General features: G+C 42.1%; 2 protein-coding genes across 4 annotated transcripts in view; both read left to right on the top strand.

Moving 5' to 3' along the window:
* The first annotated feature begins 5,426 nt into the window (after positions 1-5,426).
* On the top strand, positions 5,427-13,849 carry gpr156 (G protein-coupled receptor 156). Its single transcript, XM_062432130.1, has 9 exons — positions 5,427-5,558; positions 8,886-9,013; positions 9,185-9,320; positions 9,408-9,518; positions 9,777-9,902; positions 10,069-10,164; positions 10,718-10,954; positions 11,716-11,874; positions 12,435-13,849. The coding sequence occupies exons 1-9, from the start codon at positions 5,442-5,444 to the stop codon at positions 13,758-13,760; spliced, it is 2,436 nt and encodes an 811-aa protein (XP_062288114.1). The 5' UTR covers positions 5,427-5,441; the 3' UTR covers positions 13,761-13,849.
* Positions 13,850-17,212: 3,363 nt separating this feature from the next.
* Positions 17,213-19,314, top strand: part of gsk3ba (glycogen synthase kinase 3 beta, genome duplicate a) — a 32,345-nt gene continuing 30,243 nt past the window's right edge. For all 3 annotated transcript variants that reach the window (XM_062432107.1, XM_062432106.1, XM_062432108.1), the window contains exon 1: positions 17,213-18,049. In XM_062432107.1, the coding sequence (XP_062288091.1) occupies positions 17,962-18,049 (88 nt within the window). In that variant the 5' untranslated portion in view covers positions 17,213-17,961. The remainder of the gene's footprint in view (positions 18,050-19,314) is intronic.

Raw genomic sequence — 19,314 nt, 5'->3', positions numbered from 1 at the left:
ATTCACTTCAGTAAGAAACATATTGCATACTCAATTACTACACTGGAAAATAATTTGAGCAAATAGGTGTGATACTTTTCCTCCACAGTCATCATAATCGCTGCCTTCAATAGAAACGCCATGGCAGGAACCTGCTGGGGAGCTTTGATCCAGCGCTGTTAATCCAGGTCCATGGCAACATGGCAGGAGGAACCACAGCGTTCTAGAGAGGGATTTGTCTCTGGGTATGTTAGTGGGCAAACCTGGGCATGTCATAGGGGAGCGTCCAGGCTCTGGCAAGACACTGCCAGGCTTGACGGGGTTGATGATGCTTCACATACAGAACAATGCATTTCCATTTTCCACCCACACAGTCTCAAACCCTGCAGAACGGTGGGACTTGCTGACACTGTGGTCAGGTGTTGAATCACAGCTGCAGATGCTTCCATGTCAGGAAACGGTGGCTCTGCCTGTCAGGAGTGGTGTAACAGGAAACGGTGTGTCACTGGCTTAAAAGCTTTGCTTGTTATTTATTTTGATTGGTGGTCTTCCAGCTGATAATATTTGGATAATATGGTACTCCAGATAAATATACCAACTGTTAGTGACACCTGTGTTTGGTAATTGTAACAGCTTAATGATGAGAGTTGATCCGTGGTAACCTCAGGAGAACGATGCGAGTCCTGTTTCATTCCTCCAGGTCAGCTTCTCATCTTTGACTCCTGCTTTTTCAGTAACCATCCAGTGTCTCCAGATGAAATATTCAAGCTCCCAGTAATCTGAGCACTGGTGCAGCCCACCTGCTGCTGCTGCTGTCTATCTTGAACCTGATCCTCAGCAGAAACCTGATCACGACTGCCACGCTTTGGGTGTAAGAGAGCTGGCAATGCTGTTTCAGTCCTTCAGTGTTTTGCTAACAGAGTGTCATTTGATATGAACGCTTGAGTTTACAGGCTTTTCTCCTGTGTTCTGCTATCATTCACCATTTCTGTGACTTACAATTTTTCATCTTTGATATGTTGACAGCTGATTATCTCAGCGTTTGTTTTCTAGTGGATGTTTACCTCATTGCATTAGTCAGAGTTTCCATTGACAGAGGATCTTATCCTACAGAACAGAAGGTCATTATTGTCAGGCTTTTTGAACATCTGAATGTCTTTTCTGAGTTGATTGAAGTTACTGTCAGTAATTTCATGTCCAGTCTTGATGTTGCTGAGCAATGCCATACTTTGTTTCTTAGCTACCGTCACTCACTTTTACCTGAATGTGTGCGCAAATAAACCACTTCCTGAGACACCACAGTACAGATGCAAATAGACACATGGGTAATTATTTGATCTGGGGACTTGACCTGATGGCATAAATCCTTTGTTTACATCTGCAAGCGGATTCTTTATAAAACGATTCTCGTCTTTTACACTAAAATCTTGCATAATACAAATTTAGCTGATTCAGTTTTGAAAAGTGTTATTGCATTCTACACCATTCATTGTAACACTAGACCGGGGATTTGTGTACAACATAGTCAGTCCATTCTGATATTTGATATAAGTTTATGTAGCTTATGCCTAAGTTTGTGCCTGTGTTTGAACATGAGATTTGTTTCTATGTCTATGTGGTTTGTATTTGTGTTTAAGCCCAGAGAGAAGCTGTGGCAGAGACAGTGAACATATTACTGAGCAAGTTCAGGAGAAAAATAAAACTGTATGTTTGTATGAATGAAAGGGGTGGGGTGGTTAACAGGATCAGTCAATATCTACATATTCTTCTCTTCCCAATAATGTCTATGTGTTTGTGTTTCCCCTCTTACATCTGTCAGCTGTGGTGACACACCCTCATCAGGAATGACCCTGCGTTTAGGTTCACACTGTAAATCTCGGTGACGTCTTAATAACACCTTTATGCTCCTTATGGCTGCCGGAACAAATGCAGAAATATTTCTGCTGGCTCACTGCACGCAGAGAGAAACTGTCTTTTGGTCCTTGATTTCTCTCAGGCTGCTGCAGAAATATGTTTCCAGTAGCCTACCTCAAAATAGAGATGATGCATGTTTCTCTTTCCATTAAAACAAGTGCTGTTATTCAGCGTATTTAATTGCATTGTGGACACAGAATGTGCCGTCCTGTCCTATATGCCACCCAGTCCCCTGAGGCCCCTGCAACATGCTGCACCCACACTGTCACAACCCTAACTGCTGCCCCACATGGGTCACATCACACTCTGAAACCCATTTGGTGGGCAACTGAGGCTGGAAAGCTTACAAAAGGGAGAGAGAATGAGGACACACACATACACACACACACACACACACACACACACACACACACACGTACACATACACACACACCTCCCTCCCCTGACACACACGCCTCCCTCCTTCCACGTTCAAATGAAAACTAGGCAGTCTACTAAACTTTTCCTGAGTGACAGGACCTGTGGACACTTTGACGAACAGATCAAGGCATGTGGATTAATTCCAAGTGTGCAGCGATGGCACATGTGGAGCAATGTTAGACACCACATCATCTATTCATCTATTTTCCATTTTCATCAAAACTTTTCTGAATCTTGCGCGATGGTGCCGGCAGCTGGAGGCATCCGGATCCTCGATGAGCTTTGGAAACCGAGGTTTGCTTTTTTTTCTTCTTCTGATTTGGTTTATTCTCGTTGTTCCTTTATTGGTTTAAGTGTTATTTTTTTCTGAAACGGTTTGATCCATAACTTTGATATGTTATAGTGCAACTGCATTGATACAGCTGTGAGTGAGCGCATGTTGGAATCGCTTTAATCAACCGCTGCTGATGGAGACAAACCGAGAAAGATGTCAAAATGTCAAAGTATCTTGTGCTCCATGAATGCTTAAGTCTAAAGTCAAGCATGCGTAGTTTGACTTTCTCTTATAATAGTCCTGAATTACATTTAATAATCATTAGTGAACTAATAATTTGTAATATGTTATCTAGAAAAACCATAAAGTGAGGAGCGTCTCCTTATGCGCTTTGCTTCAACTAGTCGAATTGTTTCATAAGGCAGCAGTGCAAACTCTTGCAGATCATAACTATCTTTTGGTTACATTAATGGGTGATTTATTTATGGCACCAGCCAGTAAAATGCAGTATGTGCCCAGAAATTATCCTAGTAATTGCATTCTAACTAAGTTTAAAGAATAAATTTATAAACGGATTACCGGCCGAGGAGGAATGTTTCAATATTGGCTTCTGAACCGGGCTTTACATCTTGCTGCGCCCATGGTTACACCGCTCTAATCTCCAAAGCGAAACAGAGGGGTTTAATGCTAAATGGCAATTGTAAAAACTCAGTCTATATGAGCCCAAAATCCTGTTAGAAATGTTACAATACTCCTGATAGTTCAATAAATTAAAACAAAATTAGGCTTAAAGAGAGGCCTAAGGGGAAGTGAGCAACAGAAAGCTAAACATCACAGGTTAGGCTTGGCCTACATTTACTGTAAGTAAGACATCCCAGACCACAGGTAGCTCAGGTATTACTTGCGGTTTAGCCTCAGGACTTAAAAAGACACTCTCATGACTATTCTGAACTGTCAAAACATGTCCATAAAACTTAACTCAGTCCGGGGACTGGCCCTGTTCTTGCAGCTTGCCCAGTGACCCCCACTGCTGGATGTTGGTCGACCTTTGTTGACCTCAGCAGGGTGGCGGGTTCTCTCGTAGTCCTAAACCTATGTAGCCAGGAGTTTGAAAAACTGACGGAAATGCCTCTCTCTGCCGGCTTTTCCTGCGGGAAGCCGCAGAACTGTGATCTAAACTTGGAAAGTGACGACAGGACATGAACAGGAACTCCAGACATTTCCCAGATTTACTGGCTCAGAGGGCTTCATTGTTCTGTTGACACCATTATTTTTTGGAAATAGGTCACTTTGGGCTTAATTTACACCTTAAAAACTTTTGAAATTGAATATCTTTATCTCTAAACTTATTGTATATTTTCTCTCCAAGGAACCATTCCAGTAATTTTTTAATACAAAGACCCTAACCCCCGAACCATAATCCAACTATCCCTGAGCCCCTCTGGTATTGTATTGTATTAGTCATTGTACAGACAATGATGAGACATGCGATGCCTAATAATATACTGTTCACATAAACACTCACCTGTCTACAAAATTGTATTGATACAAGCAGTCTTGCATCGTCTAAGCAACCTGTAGCTGAGTCACTGCTGCGTTTTCTGTGACCAGACTCTCAGTCTGAACTAGTTACAACTCAAAGTATCAGGCGATACCATGGTGCATAATTACATCTGTAACATGTCAGTGCAGCATGGGTAGCCTCATAAAAATGCCTGTGGCAAGAGTGACAAACTGTTGTTTGGTGATACTTTCCAAAGTTTATATCTTCTGTATAGGATGCCTTAAATATAACCAGGCTGACTGCAGATTATGTGGTCCACAGTGAAGCTGAAAATGATAGCTTTAGTAGAGTGTATCACTATTGAAACATTTTCTCTCATCTTGTACTGTCTTTCGCATTTTGCACAGATGTGTGTGCAGAGTGTGATCCTGTGTTGGCACCTCTAATTATGTCATGGTAGCGGCTGTTAAGGATGAGCAGAAACACACGTGCTTCCTACCACACAATTTGTTTTGTGGGGGGAAATTATTATTATTTGGGCATTTTTTGTTTTAATCTTAATTTAATTATAACAGAGTCTGTTTTTATCTGTGCTACTGGTGAAAAGATTTTTTCCTGTTGGTCAGTGCATTGCAAAATTAAACCCATGCTCTCATCAGTTGTCCACACAGAGTTTTCTGTGAGAGCACCACACAGTGGTGGATACAAGTCTTACAGCTATTTAGTGAATTTCAGACCAAAGGTGCAAATCTTAACCCTAAAAATGCTACCCTGATCTGCACTGCCTTGTGAGTTCAGTGTGTGATAAAAAATAATGAGATATAAAGATACAGTGGAAATGCTAAGACCAAACTGAGAATAAAGGATTCAAGTGCCATTTGAATGGCTGTAGGTTATTTTCTTTACTTGACATGACATCATATCTGGACTCCATAGAGGTGGTGGGAGAGAGGAGGGTTTTGGCCACCATCTGTCCACCATCATAGACAACACCTCCCACCCTCTGCATCAGACTGTGAGGGCCTTAAGCAGCTCCTTCAGCGACAGACTCATACACCCCAAGTGTAAGAAGGAGCGCTTCTGCAGGTCCTTCATTCCCACTGCAGTCAGACTGTACAATGCTGCACTATAATTTGCACTTTAAGGTCCTTTTTTAGTTTTTAATTTTCATTTTAATGTTATAGTTGTTGTATACATATGTTTTTTTTAATTGCTTTTGTCATATCCCTATCTTTTTTAGCTGCTGTAGCGGTGATTTTTTCCCACTGTGGGATCAATAAAAGTTTATCTTTTCTTATCTCATTTGCTCCTCAGGATGTGTGTGTGAAAGTGGACAGACCGGGGTCAATCATGGAGCCTGAGCAGAACTGCAGCTCACAGTGTGATTCCCCACTCTGCTTCATCCACTCAGGAATCAACAGACAGGAGGGTCTCAACATCCTGCAAAGACTATGCAGTCTCAGCATGGTAATCACATACTTGCAGGCACTTGCATACTGAAATCCAACAATAGCATGAACAGAAATATAGTCTTCCTATATATAATGTGAATGCTGCTGATCTGTCACACACACACACACACACACACACACACACACACACACACACACACACACACACACACACACACACACACACACACACACACACACACACACACACACACACACACACACACACACACACACACACACACACACACAGTGCTGACATATATACAGGCTCATGCTTGCACACATGTCAGCAGATTAAGCTTAATGACATCCACCATGACTGACCAACAGAATATTTTTGGCAACTTTAAAAGGTTGAAGGGTGAACGTATGTATGGCTTACATATGGCCATACTTCACATACTTGAATGTGTAGTCTATTATTATATGCTTGTAGAAAAAAAAAAAAAAAAGATTAATTCAAAAATATTTTTTAGATTGATGACACAAAACTACATCCCATCAAGTTTTAAAGTTTTAAAATTACTTTATTTATTTATTTATTTATTTATGTTATACTTTTTAACTTAAGTTATTGGTAAAAGTGTTTGTCTGCCTGTCCTCAGTGCTTGGTAAATTTGGAGGCGTGGCCTCAAACCTCAGGAATTTCTGTCTTACATCACCAAAAGCATCAACCCAAACAAAATATATCTAAGGAGAACACACTAGAAAGGGTTTTATTTACCGCTTGAGAAGTCAGATCAGGAAGGGTAATAGGAATGGACTAGAGAAGCTATGTTTAGTATCATCACTGCCACCTGTCCCTTTAAGAGAAGAGAGAGAAGAGCCCAGCAACATGAGGCGGGCACAAGAAAGTCTAATATGACTTTCTAAATAGAAACAAAAGTAGTACAGGCAGTGTATGAGGGAACACCCACGCTGTCTTTCAGACTCATTTTGGCTCCACAACTACTTAAAGAAGTGAGGTGAGTTATTGCTTTAACTTCCTTCATGACATTGATTTATGCATGCAGTGCTCTCAGAGTACTGATACCATCTTCCCACAAGGGGAAGGGAACAGTGAGCTGAGCTGTGTTTGCTTTGTTATTGTAATTGTCTATCTGACATGATTTGTTTTTTAATGCTCACTTTTATGTTATTTTATTGTAATATACTAACAATCTTCATTATTGCATGTTAAAATCAGTCAGCTGATATGAAAACCATTCAATTTAAATGAACTATCCTTTGATGAAATGTGACACCATGCATTTGTTACTATTCATGGACATAGACAGCTCACTAGGCACAACTGTTTCTAAGCCTAATAGTCTAGTGGAGAGCAAAAATACAAGGACTGGAGCCAACTTATTCCATAAAAACCCACCTGCTTTTCTTTCTGGATGTGTTCCCAGATATGGCTACTGCTGGCACTGTGCTGTCTGAAGAGCAGCTTCTTTGCCCCATATGTCTGGATTTGTTCAACCAACCGGTCTCCACTCCTTGTGGGCACAACTTCTGCAGGGATTGCATACAAGATTATTGGCAGTGTGCTAATCTGTCGCAGTGCCCCATGTGCAAGCAACGGTTCTACAGGAGGCCTGCACTTAAAGTTAACACCTTCATATCAGAGTTGGCTTCTCAGTTCAAGAAATCAGTGGAAAAGAGAGATGAAACTGAAACCAGTACTGTGGGCCAATTCTCAGGCCATAAAGGAGATGTTTCATGTGATGTGTGCATCGGGAAAAGAGTCAAGGCCGTTAAGTCCTGCCTGGACTGTTTGGCCTCCTTCTGTGAGACGTACCTGGAGCCCCATCATGTTCTAGGCACCTTCAAGAAGCACCATCTGATCAACCCCATGATGAACATGCAAGACAGAGTGTGTCAGAAGCATGAGAAACTCCTGGACCGGTTCTGTAACACTGACCAGGTGTATGTGTGTCAGATCTGCATTAAGAAAGACCACACGGCTCATCACACTGTTCCTATCGAGGGTGAAAGCAGATACAAGAGAGCTCAAATTGAAAGGATACATGCAGAGGTGGAAAAAATGATCCATGACCGACTGCAGAAAATCAGTGAAATCAAACAAACCATACAGCTCAGCAGGGGGAACACTGAAATAGAGATTGAGGAGAGTTTACAGGTCTTTGCCAAACTGCTCCAATCCATTCAAAGAGGCCAAGCTGAGGCGGTGGAGGGGATTGGTGCAAAGCAGAGGCAAGTTGAAAGCAGGGCCAGTGGGCTCATGGTGGAACTGGAGCAGGAGGTTGATGAGCTGAGGCGTAGAAGCACTGAGCTAGAGCAGCTCTCACACACCGAAGATGACTTATATCTCCTCCATAGCTTTCCAGCTTTCTCCACACTGCCAGCCACCAAAGACTGGTCTGACGTCAGCGTAGAAAGTGCTGTTTATGTGGGCACAGTGAGGAGAGCAGTCAGGAGAGTAGCATGTCAGCTGGAGGAGACAGTAAAGGCTGAGGTGACAAGGCTGTGTGAGACAGATTTTCAGAGGGCCCAGCAGTATGCTGTGGATGTGACGCTGGACCCTGATACAGCTCACCCCAAACTGGTGCTATCAGAAAACAAAAAACAGGTCTATCATGGCAATGTAGCGTTGAGCTTGCCCAACAACCCAGAGAGGTTTTACCCCGGTATTAGTGTTTTGGGAAAGGAGGGTTTTTCCTCTGGCAGGTTCTACTATGAGGTCCAGGTGAAAGGGAAGACTGAGTGGGACATTGGAGTTGGACTTGAATCTGCCAACAGAAAAGGAGGGAACATCCTAAACCCTGAAGGAGGTTACTGGAGCTTGGGGCTTAGAAAGGACAAGACCTACTGGGTCCTCAGCAGCACTCCTATATGTGTGCCACTGGTTGAGATACCCCAGAGAGTCGGGGTGTATGTGGATCTAGAGTGGGGGCAGGTTTCTTTCTACAATGTGGACTCTGCTTCTCATATCTACTCATTCACCGGATACTCATTCAGTGAAAAACTTTTTCCCTACTTTAGCCCCCGACGTAATCATGGTGTTATCAACTCAGACCCTATCATCATCTTGCCTGTCGACATCTAAACATTTTTTTTCATCTCTTCCAATTTGAATGCTTTCAGTTATTTTATGTTTTTCTTTTTTAAAATGAAAGTCAGCAAAACTTGATGTTTTTGCTCCGTTTGTTTTAATAAAATTTTGCTTACTCAGACAAATCCTGTATTGTTCTTTTGTATTTTATATTTATTGCTCACACAAGTCAGGATTTAGAATACACACAGGATAATGAACAAATCATGCCAATGTAAACAAGCTACAGCTCTAATATTTTAGATGCAATTTCAAGAGGTTTGCATGTGCATGTGTGTGCAGATGGCCGTGGAGCTCCCAAGGCGTTCCCTCTCCCCAGTGCTAAGTGCTGTGGTGTGGACACTACTCTCCTGTGGCATCCTGCTGGCCTTCTGCTTTCTCCTCTTCACGCTGCGATTTAAAAACAACAGGTTAGGTCCAAAGTGATATATATATATATATATATATATATATATATATATATATATATATATATATATATATATATATATATATATATATATATATATATAAACACACAGAGACAAGCACAGAAATGTATTGATTCATTGTGTGTATGTATGCATGTGTGGTATTATCAGGATCGTAAAGATGTCCAGTCCCAACCTGAATGTCCTGACTCTCTTTGGGAGTGTCCTGACCTACATCAGTGGCTTCCTATTTGCAATTGACGAACGAACACACCCACAAGGTGCAGCATCTACAGCTGTACTTCAAGTAAGCACATCAGTCCACCTCAATACTCCATTATACTTTTGGATAAATCAGTGTTGGATAATACTATAGTGCTTTTCTCTCCTACAGGCTCGGGTGTGGACTCTTTGTCTCGGCAGTACCTTGGTGTTTGGCCCTATTTTGGGGAAGACATGGCGACTGTACAGAGTGTTTACCCAGCGAGTTCCTGACAAGAGAGTGGTAGGCATGCTCCTCCACTCTCATGGCTGTTTCCAGCATCTACAACCTTGTATTGTGTTTATTTTATGTTATCCAGGATGCATTAGGTGCACCCTTCCTGGGTTTTCAGGAGGTTTGGAAGATTGAAAAGAGACCTACTGGTATCTGACTAGATCCGACTGGATTCCATGATTGAAACTGCTGTATGGATGAAATGAGTCAATTTGTTTTGTAACTGTATGACAGGGATGTAATTGGCAATTTTACTTTGTGTCTCAGATCATCCGAGACATCCAGCTGATGGGCATGGTGGCTCTGTTGATTGTGGTGGACTTGCTGATTCTCACTGCCTGGAACCTCACAGACCCCACCAGGTGTTCACGATCTGTCAGTGCTTTCATCAAGGTATAATTTCATCCTGATTTTGCGTTGCTAACAAATAGTCTTTCTTCTGAATGTTTAAATTGCAACTTCAAAATGTAATGTGATTTATTATGTAATGCAATAAACATGTTAGTTACATAGACAAATATAATTGGATTTGATTGTGTATGTTTTTTCCTTGATCTAGGTCATGGAAAAAGATGTTTCCTACTCATTGTCCCAGCTGGACTCCTGCTCATCTGTATACTGGGATCTATGGGTTATTATTATAGCTGTTCAAAAGGTGATTAATCTCTGTTCCATTCAAATTCAATTATTTGAATAGGAAGTCAGGTAGGAAGTCAGGTTGAATAGGAATTTGATTTGACTTCCTACATAGTTATGATGACAGTATTCATCTTACATCTGTAATGTTGATGCAAATTACTTTGTTAAAACGTATAGATAACATACCTGAGAGCCGCTGTGGCGAAAGTGGAGTTTATTCATATAACATAATTGATTGTACTATTACAGGACCTTCACATGGTTAAGTATTTGTTACGTGGATTGCTGCACCCCAAGATGAACTAAAATATTTAGTGTTGATTGACTAAGTTATGGAATGACAATAGATGAAGAGAACATTTTTGCACAAATGTTATGTAATGCTACCATCATGTGGTACTGCTAACTGCACTGAACCAATGTATTCACAGAAAATCACCATGGGCAATTGCACTGTTTCTTTATTCATGAAATAATTTATTGCCTAAAGTTAAGAGATCATATCCAGTGATTATTAGAGAAGTCAACATTTTCCCTTATCTTAACTTTGTCTCTGCACCTGTCTTTAGGGTTGTCTTCTCCTCTATGGGACATACCTGGCCGGGCTGACCAGCAACGTCAGCCATCCTCCAGTCAACCAGTCTCCCACCATAATAACAGCTGTCAGTTTGGTCACCCTCTCCTCGGCTGTGGCCGTCCCTGTGTCCATCTTCCTTCAGTCTTGGCCCAACCTGGTCTACAGCACTGTGGCTGGAGCCATTTTAATATGCACACTAGCTACCAACTGCATGCTGTTTGTGCCTCAGGTAATGAAAACACCTTAAGATTAAGATTTTTGTCCTCTTCCTGACGAAGCCTCTCAAAAGCCTCTGTTGCAAGTTTTGGGGGAATGTGCAGGATCACTTCTATATGCTTGGGACACACAGCTGACATATTTCTGGTGATGACAATGCTTTTGCAGTATATCTAAGGCAGAACCCAACAGGGAGGGCGATTTTATTGTTTAGGATATCTAATAGAACTATCTAATGTCTACTATGTAACTATCAAATAATAGGATGCTATGTTTGGAAACCAGCACTGAAAAACAATCATAGTTAGTCAATCAGACAGACAGAAACATAGACATAGACACATGTATGACACAGACAGATGAATGACAAATGCTTGTATCATTTTCTCTTTTTGTTTTGACAAAACAAGTCAATTCTGTGAGTGACTGTGGTGCCCACACCTCCCCTTTCCATATGCGTGCCAGTTTGCCATGTCTATCAGTGGAGTGTGACTCACACAGCAAGTGTTTATGAGTCAAATCTACGTAGGCTGTTGCTAACAGGTTTATGGCTGTCTGGCAGTGGGTTTATGTTACAGTAAAGGAATGCCTCTCAAGGAAAGAAGGGAAATATTTTAATGTTGAGCAATAAGCTCAAACACACCTGGTCAAAAGATCTCATGTCAAATCATCTTGGGAAAATGTATGACGTGTGTGTTTGTCTCTATAGCTGAAAGTTACATCATAACAGTAACATCATATACATGTTCACTCTTCACATTGACCAACATGCAGCTGACCCAGTGGCAGCAGTTTGAAGAAGATCAGAACAACCCAAATCAGATGGCCAAGTATTTCAGCAGCCCCAGCAAGAGCCAGCCCTCTGTGTACAGCCAAGATGAGATCTACTACCTGCTGGGGGAGAACAACTCCATGAAAAAACTCCTTAACGAGGTACTGAATCACTCTTTTACAATTCTATCAGCCATTCAATAAGAAAATCAGAAAAATATAGTTCTTATAAACCTAGATCTTTCTCATTGTTTCATGCTACAGGTACATTTTTGTTTTAATTTAGTGTCACTGATCCAAGTCACGCTTCTCCTTAACATTATTCTTGGTTTTGTCTGCACATACAAAGCATTGTTAAAATTAACAAAGCTTATTTTACGACTTTCAATCTTCTGATAATACTGATTTTAAGATACAATCAATATCATCAGACTTAAAATAGCCTTTTCAATCAAAGTCAGCAGAGGGAAATGGTTGTAATAATCTCACCTTTTTGTCAGCTGAGGCATGCAGTTAACCACCACATTGCAAATAGCTTTCACTGGAAATTGATTGAGAAGAATGTAAGTTAGATGGAGTAAAAAATAACTTGACCGCACCAGAGCTTGACGGCACTGTCTGTGTTGATTTAAAAACCATCCAAAGGCAGATTTTTTTTTAAGTTAAATTTTTCTAAAAAAACACTTTCCTCTTCAACTTGTGTTTCTTGTTATAACTTACAGAAGAACGCAGTGATCGACAGTCTACAAGAGCAGGTGAACAACGCCAAAGATAAACTTCTGCGTCTCATGTCAGCCAGCCAGCCACAAACAGATCAGGATTTGGACTCCTCCGCCACCAACCTCAACTCCTCCTCTACCCAGACCACAGAGCTACAGTCTGAGAGCTCCTCTTCTTCTCTACCTCAGAAAGATGCAAAATCCAGAATCTCACCACCTCATCTCTCCCCTCGCCTCTTAGCTGTGACTGTGTCATCATCCTCTAATGCTCTACTGTCTTCTGCTCCTGCTCTGAGCTCCACCACCTCCACTGTTGCCTCATCTCCTCTGCCTAATGCAGGTGAAAATCACAGGACTTCCTCTGTTGCTGGTCCCGTAGACAGAGACACTGCTGAGCCTACAAGAGTGGAGGATTTCAAACAACCTGATTCGCTCCAGTCCCCTGGCTTCCTCAGGACAGCAGAGGAGACCGCTGATTTTGTTACTTCCTTACAATCCTTCAGCAATTACAGCGGCCTAACATCCCCACTGGGAACCAATGCCAGAATGGCTGGTTTTGTCAGCAGCGAGCAGTTGCAGGAGATTCTCCAAGAACTGAATGTAGACACAATCATCGAAACTGCACTCAAAGCTCCCAGTCAGACAGCCAGGACACCTTCTCAGCTAAAATTTACAGAAGCCTCCACACTTTCCCCGCTCTCCCTGCGGACACCACGCTCCCCTCACCCACCTGTAGTCTTCCGATACCCCAGCATCTCCCCTTATGTGATGAGGAAACGTCGACCGCCCTTCCACTCCCCCAGAAGAGGTTTAGCCCTGCCTTGCTTCTACACAGGTTCCGAGGCTGCTGTTTGTGGGAGGATGAGGAACAAGAGTCAAGGCAAGCATCCTGAGGGAGTCACTCCGGATGGCACCATACTCCAGGTTCTCAGCAGCGAACTTGAGGTGGAGGAAGAGGAGGAGGATGAGGAGGCAGAGGGGCAAGAAGTGATAAGAAAATGTCCAAGGTGTGTTTCTAGGTCTCACAGATGTTCAGTCTCACCATGCGCGCATCATGGTCACACACCTGACGTGGAAGCGGGTGGTGATAATGAGCAGCACCGTCAACGCATAAGAGACTCCTGCGGGTACTGGGACTCAGACTCTAGCAGCTCAACAGACTACTGTTACTACCACCGACCTTACTGTGACTCCTGCCTGCAGCGGGGCTCACTCCTGTCCTCAGACACTTCCTCAGATTCCTCGGACAGCGATTACGAAGGCTATAGCCCCTACCGCTCCCCACACCCTGTGGTGTTCAAAGACGACATCAAACCCACCTTTGTATGAACACACTGTACTTTACAAGTTCATCAATTTTCATCACTTGAATACATTCCCTGAGAAACGGACAAAACTAGCTTTGAGGATAAGACAAGGCAAAGAGTTCATAAAGATAAAGCTAATGTGCATCTATGACTTGACTGAAATGGAAAATATTAACTTTTAATGGGTTGGTATTCTTGAGTTGTGCACTGTGGGAAGGAATTGTTATTTTTCTCATGAGACTGATTTGTGAAAACATTTGTAGTTCAAAAGCACACAGTGTTGTTTAGTTTTTTCATATTACTTGTGGTATTAGATATTTTTTCTGTGAGAAGAAAACCCTTACATTCCAAAAGTCTGATGTTATGAAAAACACATACAGTATATTGCAGATGGCATTTATACATTTTTTAAATTAGTGGATCTATTTTGAGGGCATTTTATGGGCTAAAGGTTAATGAAGCATAATTTATACAGTAATAACTGACATGACAATGAGGAATAAAATAAATTCAGGCAATAAATGCAAGACGCAGAATGGAAAGTAAAAAGGCTTTCACTCAACAGTAAAATGTGCACATTAATAATTATTTTGCAAATATTTATTTTAATATTTATTTGTAGATGTTTTGATGTACAGAATTACTTTCTGTCTTCTTTTTACATTGACATACACATTCCTTAAAATGTTGCTATGCCGTTTTATTGTACCATCCGATTTTTGCTTTATAATTTACCATATAATCTCCCTCACAGTCTATACAGTCTATGTATAGACTGTATATGCTTCCCATGTACAGCTTGTTTATGGGACACCACGCCCACACTGTCAGCATGGTGCAGATAGATCTCTGCTTTCACATTTCTACACTTACATATGTTCTCAGTATTATTATCCTGACTCATCAAGATTATTTATTGCACAACAGTAACAGTCGTGTGTGTGAGAGAAAAAGAGAACTGTTGACCCTCAAGCCCTCCTTTGTTTGTTTTCTTTCAAAAGAATCTCCACAACTAATCATGTTCATTCTACATCTTCTGAAGAGGAGCCACCAAGGCATGAACAGCTAAACAGAAAGCTGGCTTAATGCAAGAGAGAGCAGAGACCAGAGGGTGTTTCTATGTTGGACTACCCTGTTGACTGTGTAACATCATGCACACATAATATTAACTGAAATATTAAAGCTATTAAAAAGGACCGTCCATAAGATATCAAAATATGATAGAAATGCAGAGGCCACCTTAAGATCTTTCCCATTTCAGTTTTTAATTGTGCTTTGGTCATCCATATTTAAAAAATTAATCAACGAACCACACAGTATGGGCACACAGACATAAAGGGCCCCCCGGGGACTGGGGGCACTAGCTTTGACTTGTTGGTTATCCAGCATTGACTTGGTGGTTAATACCAAACCTGGCCTTCTTTTGCCTTTCAATGATAAAAGCAAAATCTTCCCAGGATTAATCATGACCAAAATAGTGACTTGAAAAAATGTAGTTTTTCTGGAATTTCCCATGATATTGATTGATGTATAGTTTTATATTTATCTTTCCTGTCTACCCTGCCTGTCTCACTCCATTCCACTATCTCCTCTCTGTCTCTCTGTATTTTTTCCTTTCACCAATGGGAAAGTGTGTTTGCTGTAGGAAGTGTTGCTATGAAGGGAATACAGTGTCTTGCATTACTTATGCTCTGCTGCCTGTTTTTGAGACACTACTGCTCTTCCATCTGTGTATGAACCACTGAAGAAGCCTGGGAGAAATTCCCTTTGATATAGAGCATAACAGAGGACATACAAACCACACAAAAGACACACTACCAGCATTGTTGTGCCGGATGAAAGATGTTCCTGCCAAACTAAAATGAGTGGCCTCCACTCTGTTTAATATGTGACATGTAAAGAAGTTGCGAAATAAAAATAGCTGTGAATAAATCACACTCACACGCACGGACGCACACACGCAAACACACACACACACACACACACACACACACACACACACACACACACACACACACACACACACACACACACACACACACACACACACAGTGCTGACATATATACAAGACCTTTCTTTATTCAAATAACATAATACCCATTCAAAAATATGTCTTATTAGTGACATTAGAATGGGTGAATTTGCATCCACTACATTATTTGCTTTGATCTTGGATACCTCACTTCAAGTGGTTTCAGGTACCATAGGAACATAGCTAAATTTAACCACTTTCTAATGAGTGGACTTCCCTGCCCATTTTGTAACTCTTATCCTCAAATCCATTGGTTCCTTCTGAAAATGTGAATCGTTAAAAACAAACCACATGCTGTATATTATATAGTTTCAGTTTTAGCTCACTAATTGCCTTTAACAACTGAGCACTGTAGTTTTGAGCAAATGTTACTCAAACAGGAGAAAATAGTGTGTTTTTTGGATATGTGTGCAGTGGATCTATTAATGGTTAATAACTCATTTACTAATATTTCATAGATCAGTAAAAAAAAAGGTAATAAATAAGAATGTTTGTGTTGCAGATTTGGAAAAAATCACTTTGATTGGACCATAAGATTATTTAAATTTGCAGGAAAAATGGCTCCAACTTATTATTGAATTACCAGCATCTATCTATCTATCTATCTATCTATCTATCTATCTATCTATCTATCTATCTATCTATCTATCTATCTATCTATCTATCTATATACACACATCAATATTTAGGCTAGAATAATTACGACAGTAAAAAAATATAGGAGAATAGTGCAAAGGGAGTGGTAAGATTGGTGGTTTAGGAAAGAACAGGAAGAGAAAAATACATATGAAGTATTTATTTACCATTAATTAGTCACAACCTCATATTCCCGTTATAAAAAGTGCCTTAACTGAATAAAGAGCACTAGTGACAAGGCAGCCACGCACATATGCATTCACATTATTATAATTCCTGAGCATTATGGCACAAATTAAATGGATGTGCCCGGGGCCGCGTGCATAAATAGGTGTGAGGGGAAAATAAGAAGACAGGCTGACATAGCAACAGTGCTGCATGACCACCGGTGCTCTCTGTGACAGCTGGGTCTGTTTCTACTGACAGTCTGATCTTGGAGCTTCATTGGCCGACAAAGTCATCAATCCCGGGAGCAGATCCGCCCATTGTTCCCGTAGCGGCGTGGAAAAAAAGCCTTTGAAGTCGTGTAGGCGGTGCCAAGCAAATTGTGCCATGTGGTGTTCAAGATCTATCTTCTCATTGGTCTAACGGAATGAGGTCAACGCCCATTTCTAAAGGATACCCACTCTGATTGGTCCATTCGGCCACCCCAGATTCACCTTTGCGCGTTCACAGTTTTGCTATTCTCCGACTCTGTTTACGTCAGCAGCGTGCACCTCCTTCCCTCACAGCGTACGTATCCCGATAACCTTTTACGGAACTGACGTAGCTATCGTGCGTAGCGACAAAGACAGCGAGCCCGAAACCTATGGGGAAGGAATAAAAAAAAGAAATTCAGTATCGTCGCACTCTGTACCTAAAGATCATCATTTTCTGAAGAGCTCACCGCCCCAGGGCCTCGGTCAAAACACCGAAATTTGACGGCGGCGAGAGCGGATTTGGATTCACCGCAGAGACGCTAAAGTCGCAGAAGAAGGCAGATTTTCCGTCGGACGGTCTGTAGGCTAGCGTATAGCGAGGGAGCCGCCATGGCAGTCGGATCACTGAGCCTCCACATCGGGATATGAAGAGAAACTGCATGCGTCCTGAATCTCCAAGAAAACGCCGCATTTGCCCGTGATCCGCACCGGATCCGCTGTCTGAACACCTGATCTCACCCTTCTTCATCTTTGTGAAATTCAATTCACATCCAGAAAGAAATCGCAATTGGTTTTTTAATCGGGGGGCCCACAGGGAGAGGCCAGATTCATGACTATTTTAGTCGGAGACGTGTCTTCAGAGGCCCACTGAAAGAAAACGAGGAATATAAAGAAGAAACGATGCTCTGATTCACCGCTTGTGGAAAGAAAAGGGTAGTTTATTAGGTGAGACGAACTAGTGTGAAGGATTGTGGGATAAAGGGGTCGCTTTCTGTCTGCCTCCCCCCCCTAGTCAATTATAGTGTTATTCATTTACTGTCATCCTTTTTGGATGAGAAGGTTTGGAGAACCGACCAGCCCTGCCGTGTAGAGAGTCACAAGTCTGCGAGAGTCCGAGAATCAAAGGGATTGGATCATGTCGGGTCGGCCCAGGACCACATCCTTCGCGGAGAGCTGCAAACCAGTGCCGCAGCCCTCAGCTTTTGGCAGCATGAAAGTCAGCAGTAAGTACATCCCTGCATTTCTATTCTAGCCTTCCCTCTCTGCATGCAGCAGGCCCGGTGAGGGCTGCACATCCTTGCTCATGTCTCTCCACTAACCAGCTTGAAAATGTGTCAGGCGAGCATGACGTTAGCAGCCGATTAGCCTAGCCCTGTCATATAACCGTGTCACTGACTGAGAATGGCACACACGCACACACACGCACTGCTCGCCTCGGTGTGTAAGCGCACACCGCTGCGCTCTGATGCGCCGCCCCGGGGCCGGTCAGCCTGGCCGGGGTTAGCAGGCCGCGCCGGGCAGGGCCGGGCCGGGCCAGAGGAAGGTAGGGGCTGGAACCGGCCCAGGTCACACCACCTTTTACCGCAGATCCGGTCCGATTATTGTCCATTTGTAGATTAGATCTCACAGTGGTATTACCACATAGTACCTAGCCGTATGCCTAATAGAGTTAAAACGATAGGGCCGGTGTATTACGCAACTGTCAAAACGGAAGGTGCGCCCATAGTTTAAAGGGGCGAAACTGACGTGATTCGACAGGGGGGGGCGGGATTACTGATCTGATAGTTTATGGGGCATGTCGAGATCAGACGTCGCGACCGCGGGAGAGAGAGAGTGACACACAGTATCCTGTTGATGAAACCACAGTGGCTCCGTGCCGGAGGCTGGTTATAGACTGGCTGCAGATATGAAGCCATATGCGACTCACTGGGCCTACCTGCCGAACAAGGGATGCTGGCGAGATCCATGCACACTTGTGAAGTACATATCAAACCTTAACCCACCAAATCTGTATCATTCCTGCTTCATATTACTAATAATCTTATTTCAAGCCGTGTTGCACTCATTCACCTTTCCACTGCCTGCTTTATGTCAAATTGTCTGGCAGCGTTATACCAATGTGTATGTGTGTAATAGATTGCTGATATCCTTTTTTCAAGTATTGAAGCGTTCCTATTAGAGCTGGACAATCATTTCATGTGTTAATGATGTGGTTATATGACACTGTATATTATATGGGAGTTTATCTTAAGCTAATATAGCTTCAATTTATGTCCTCCTACTTTAAAAGGCTGCATGACACACATTTTAGTTTATTACCCTGCTCCAGCTTAGGGACATTATATATATTTTTAACTTATATCTATATTATTGAGGAATAATAACCTGGCTGGAGACACCTATCTAGCTACACCCTTTCTTATCTTGCATGTAGCCACATATTTGATAGGGTATAAGAGAAAATGTGGCTGTTTAGGAATGTTGACGA

Source organism: Scomber scombrus, chromosome 13 (assembly GCF_963691925.1).
Source record: "Scomber scombrus chromosome 13, fScoSco1.1, whole genome shotgun sequence".
In the NCBI taxonomy this organism is placed as follows: Eukaryota; Metazoa; Chordata; class Actinopteri; order Scombriformes; family Scombridae; genus Scomber; species Scomber scombrus.
This window is presented reverse-complemented; position numbering and strand designations above follow the sequence as displayed.

Coding starts and splice junctions, on each gene's coding strand:
- gpr156 (XM_062432130.1), top strand. CDS start 5,442: ATGGAGCCTGAGCAGAACTGCAGCTCACAGTGTGATTCCCCACTCTGC. Junction 9,519..9,776: donor GAGTTCCTGACAAGAGAGTG/GTAGGCATGCTC, acceptor TTTGTGTCTCAG/ATCATCCGAGACATCCAGCT. Junction 10,955..11,715: donor GCATGCTGTTTGTGCCTCAG/GTAATGAAAACA, acceptor ACCAACATGCAG/CTGACCCAGTGGCAGCAGTT.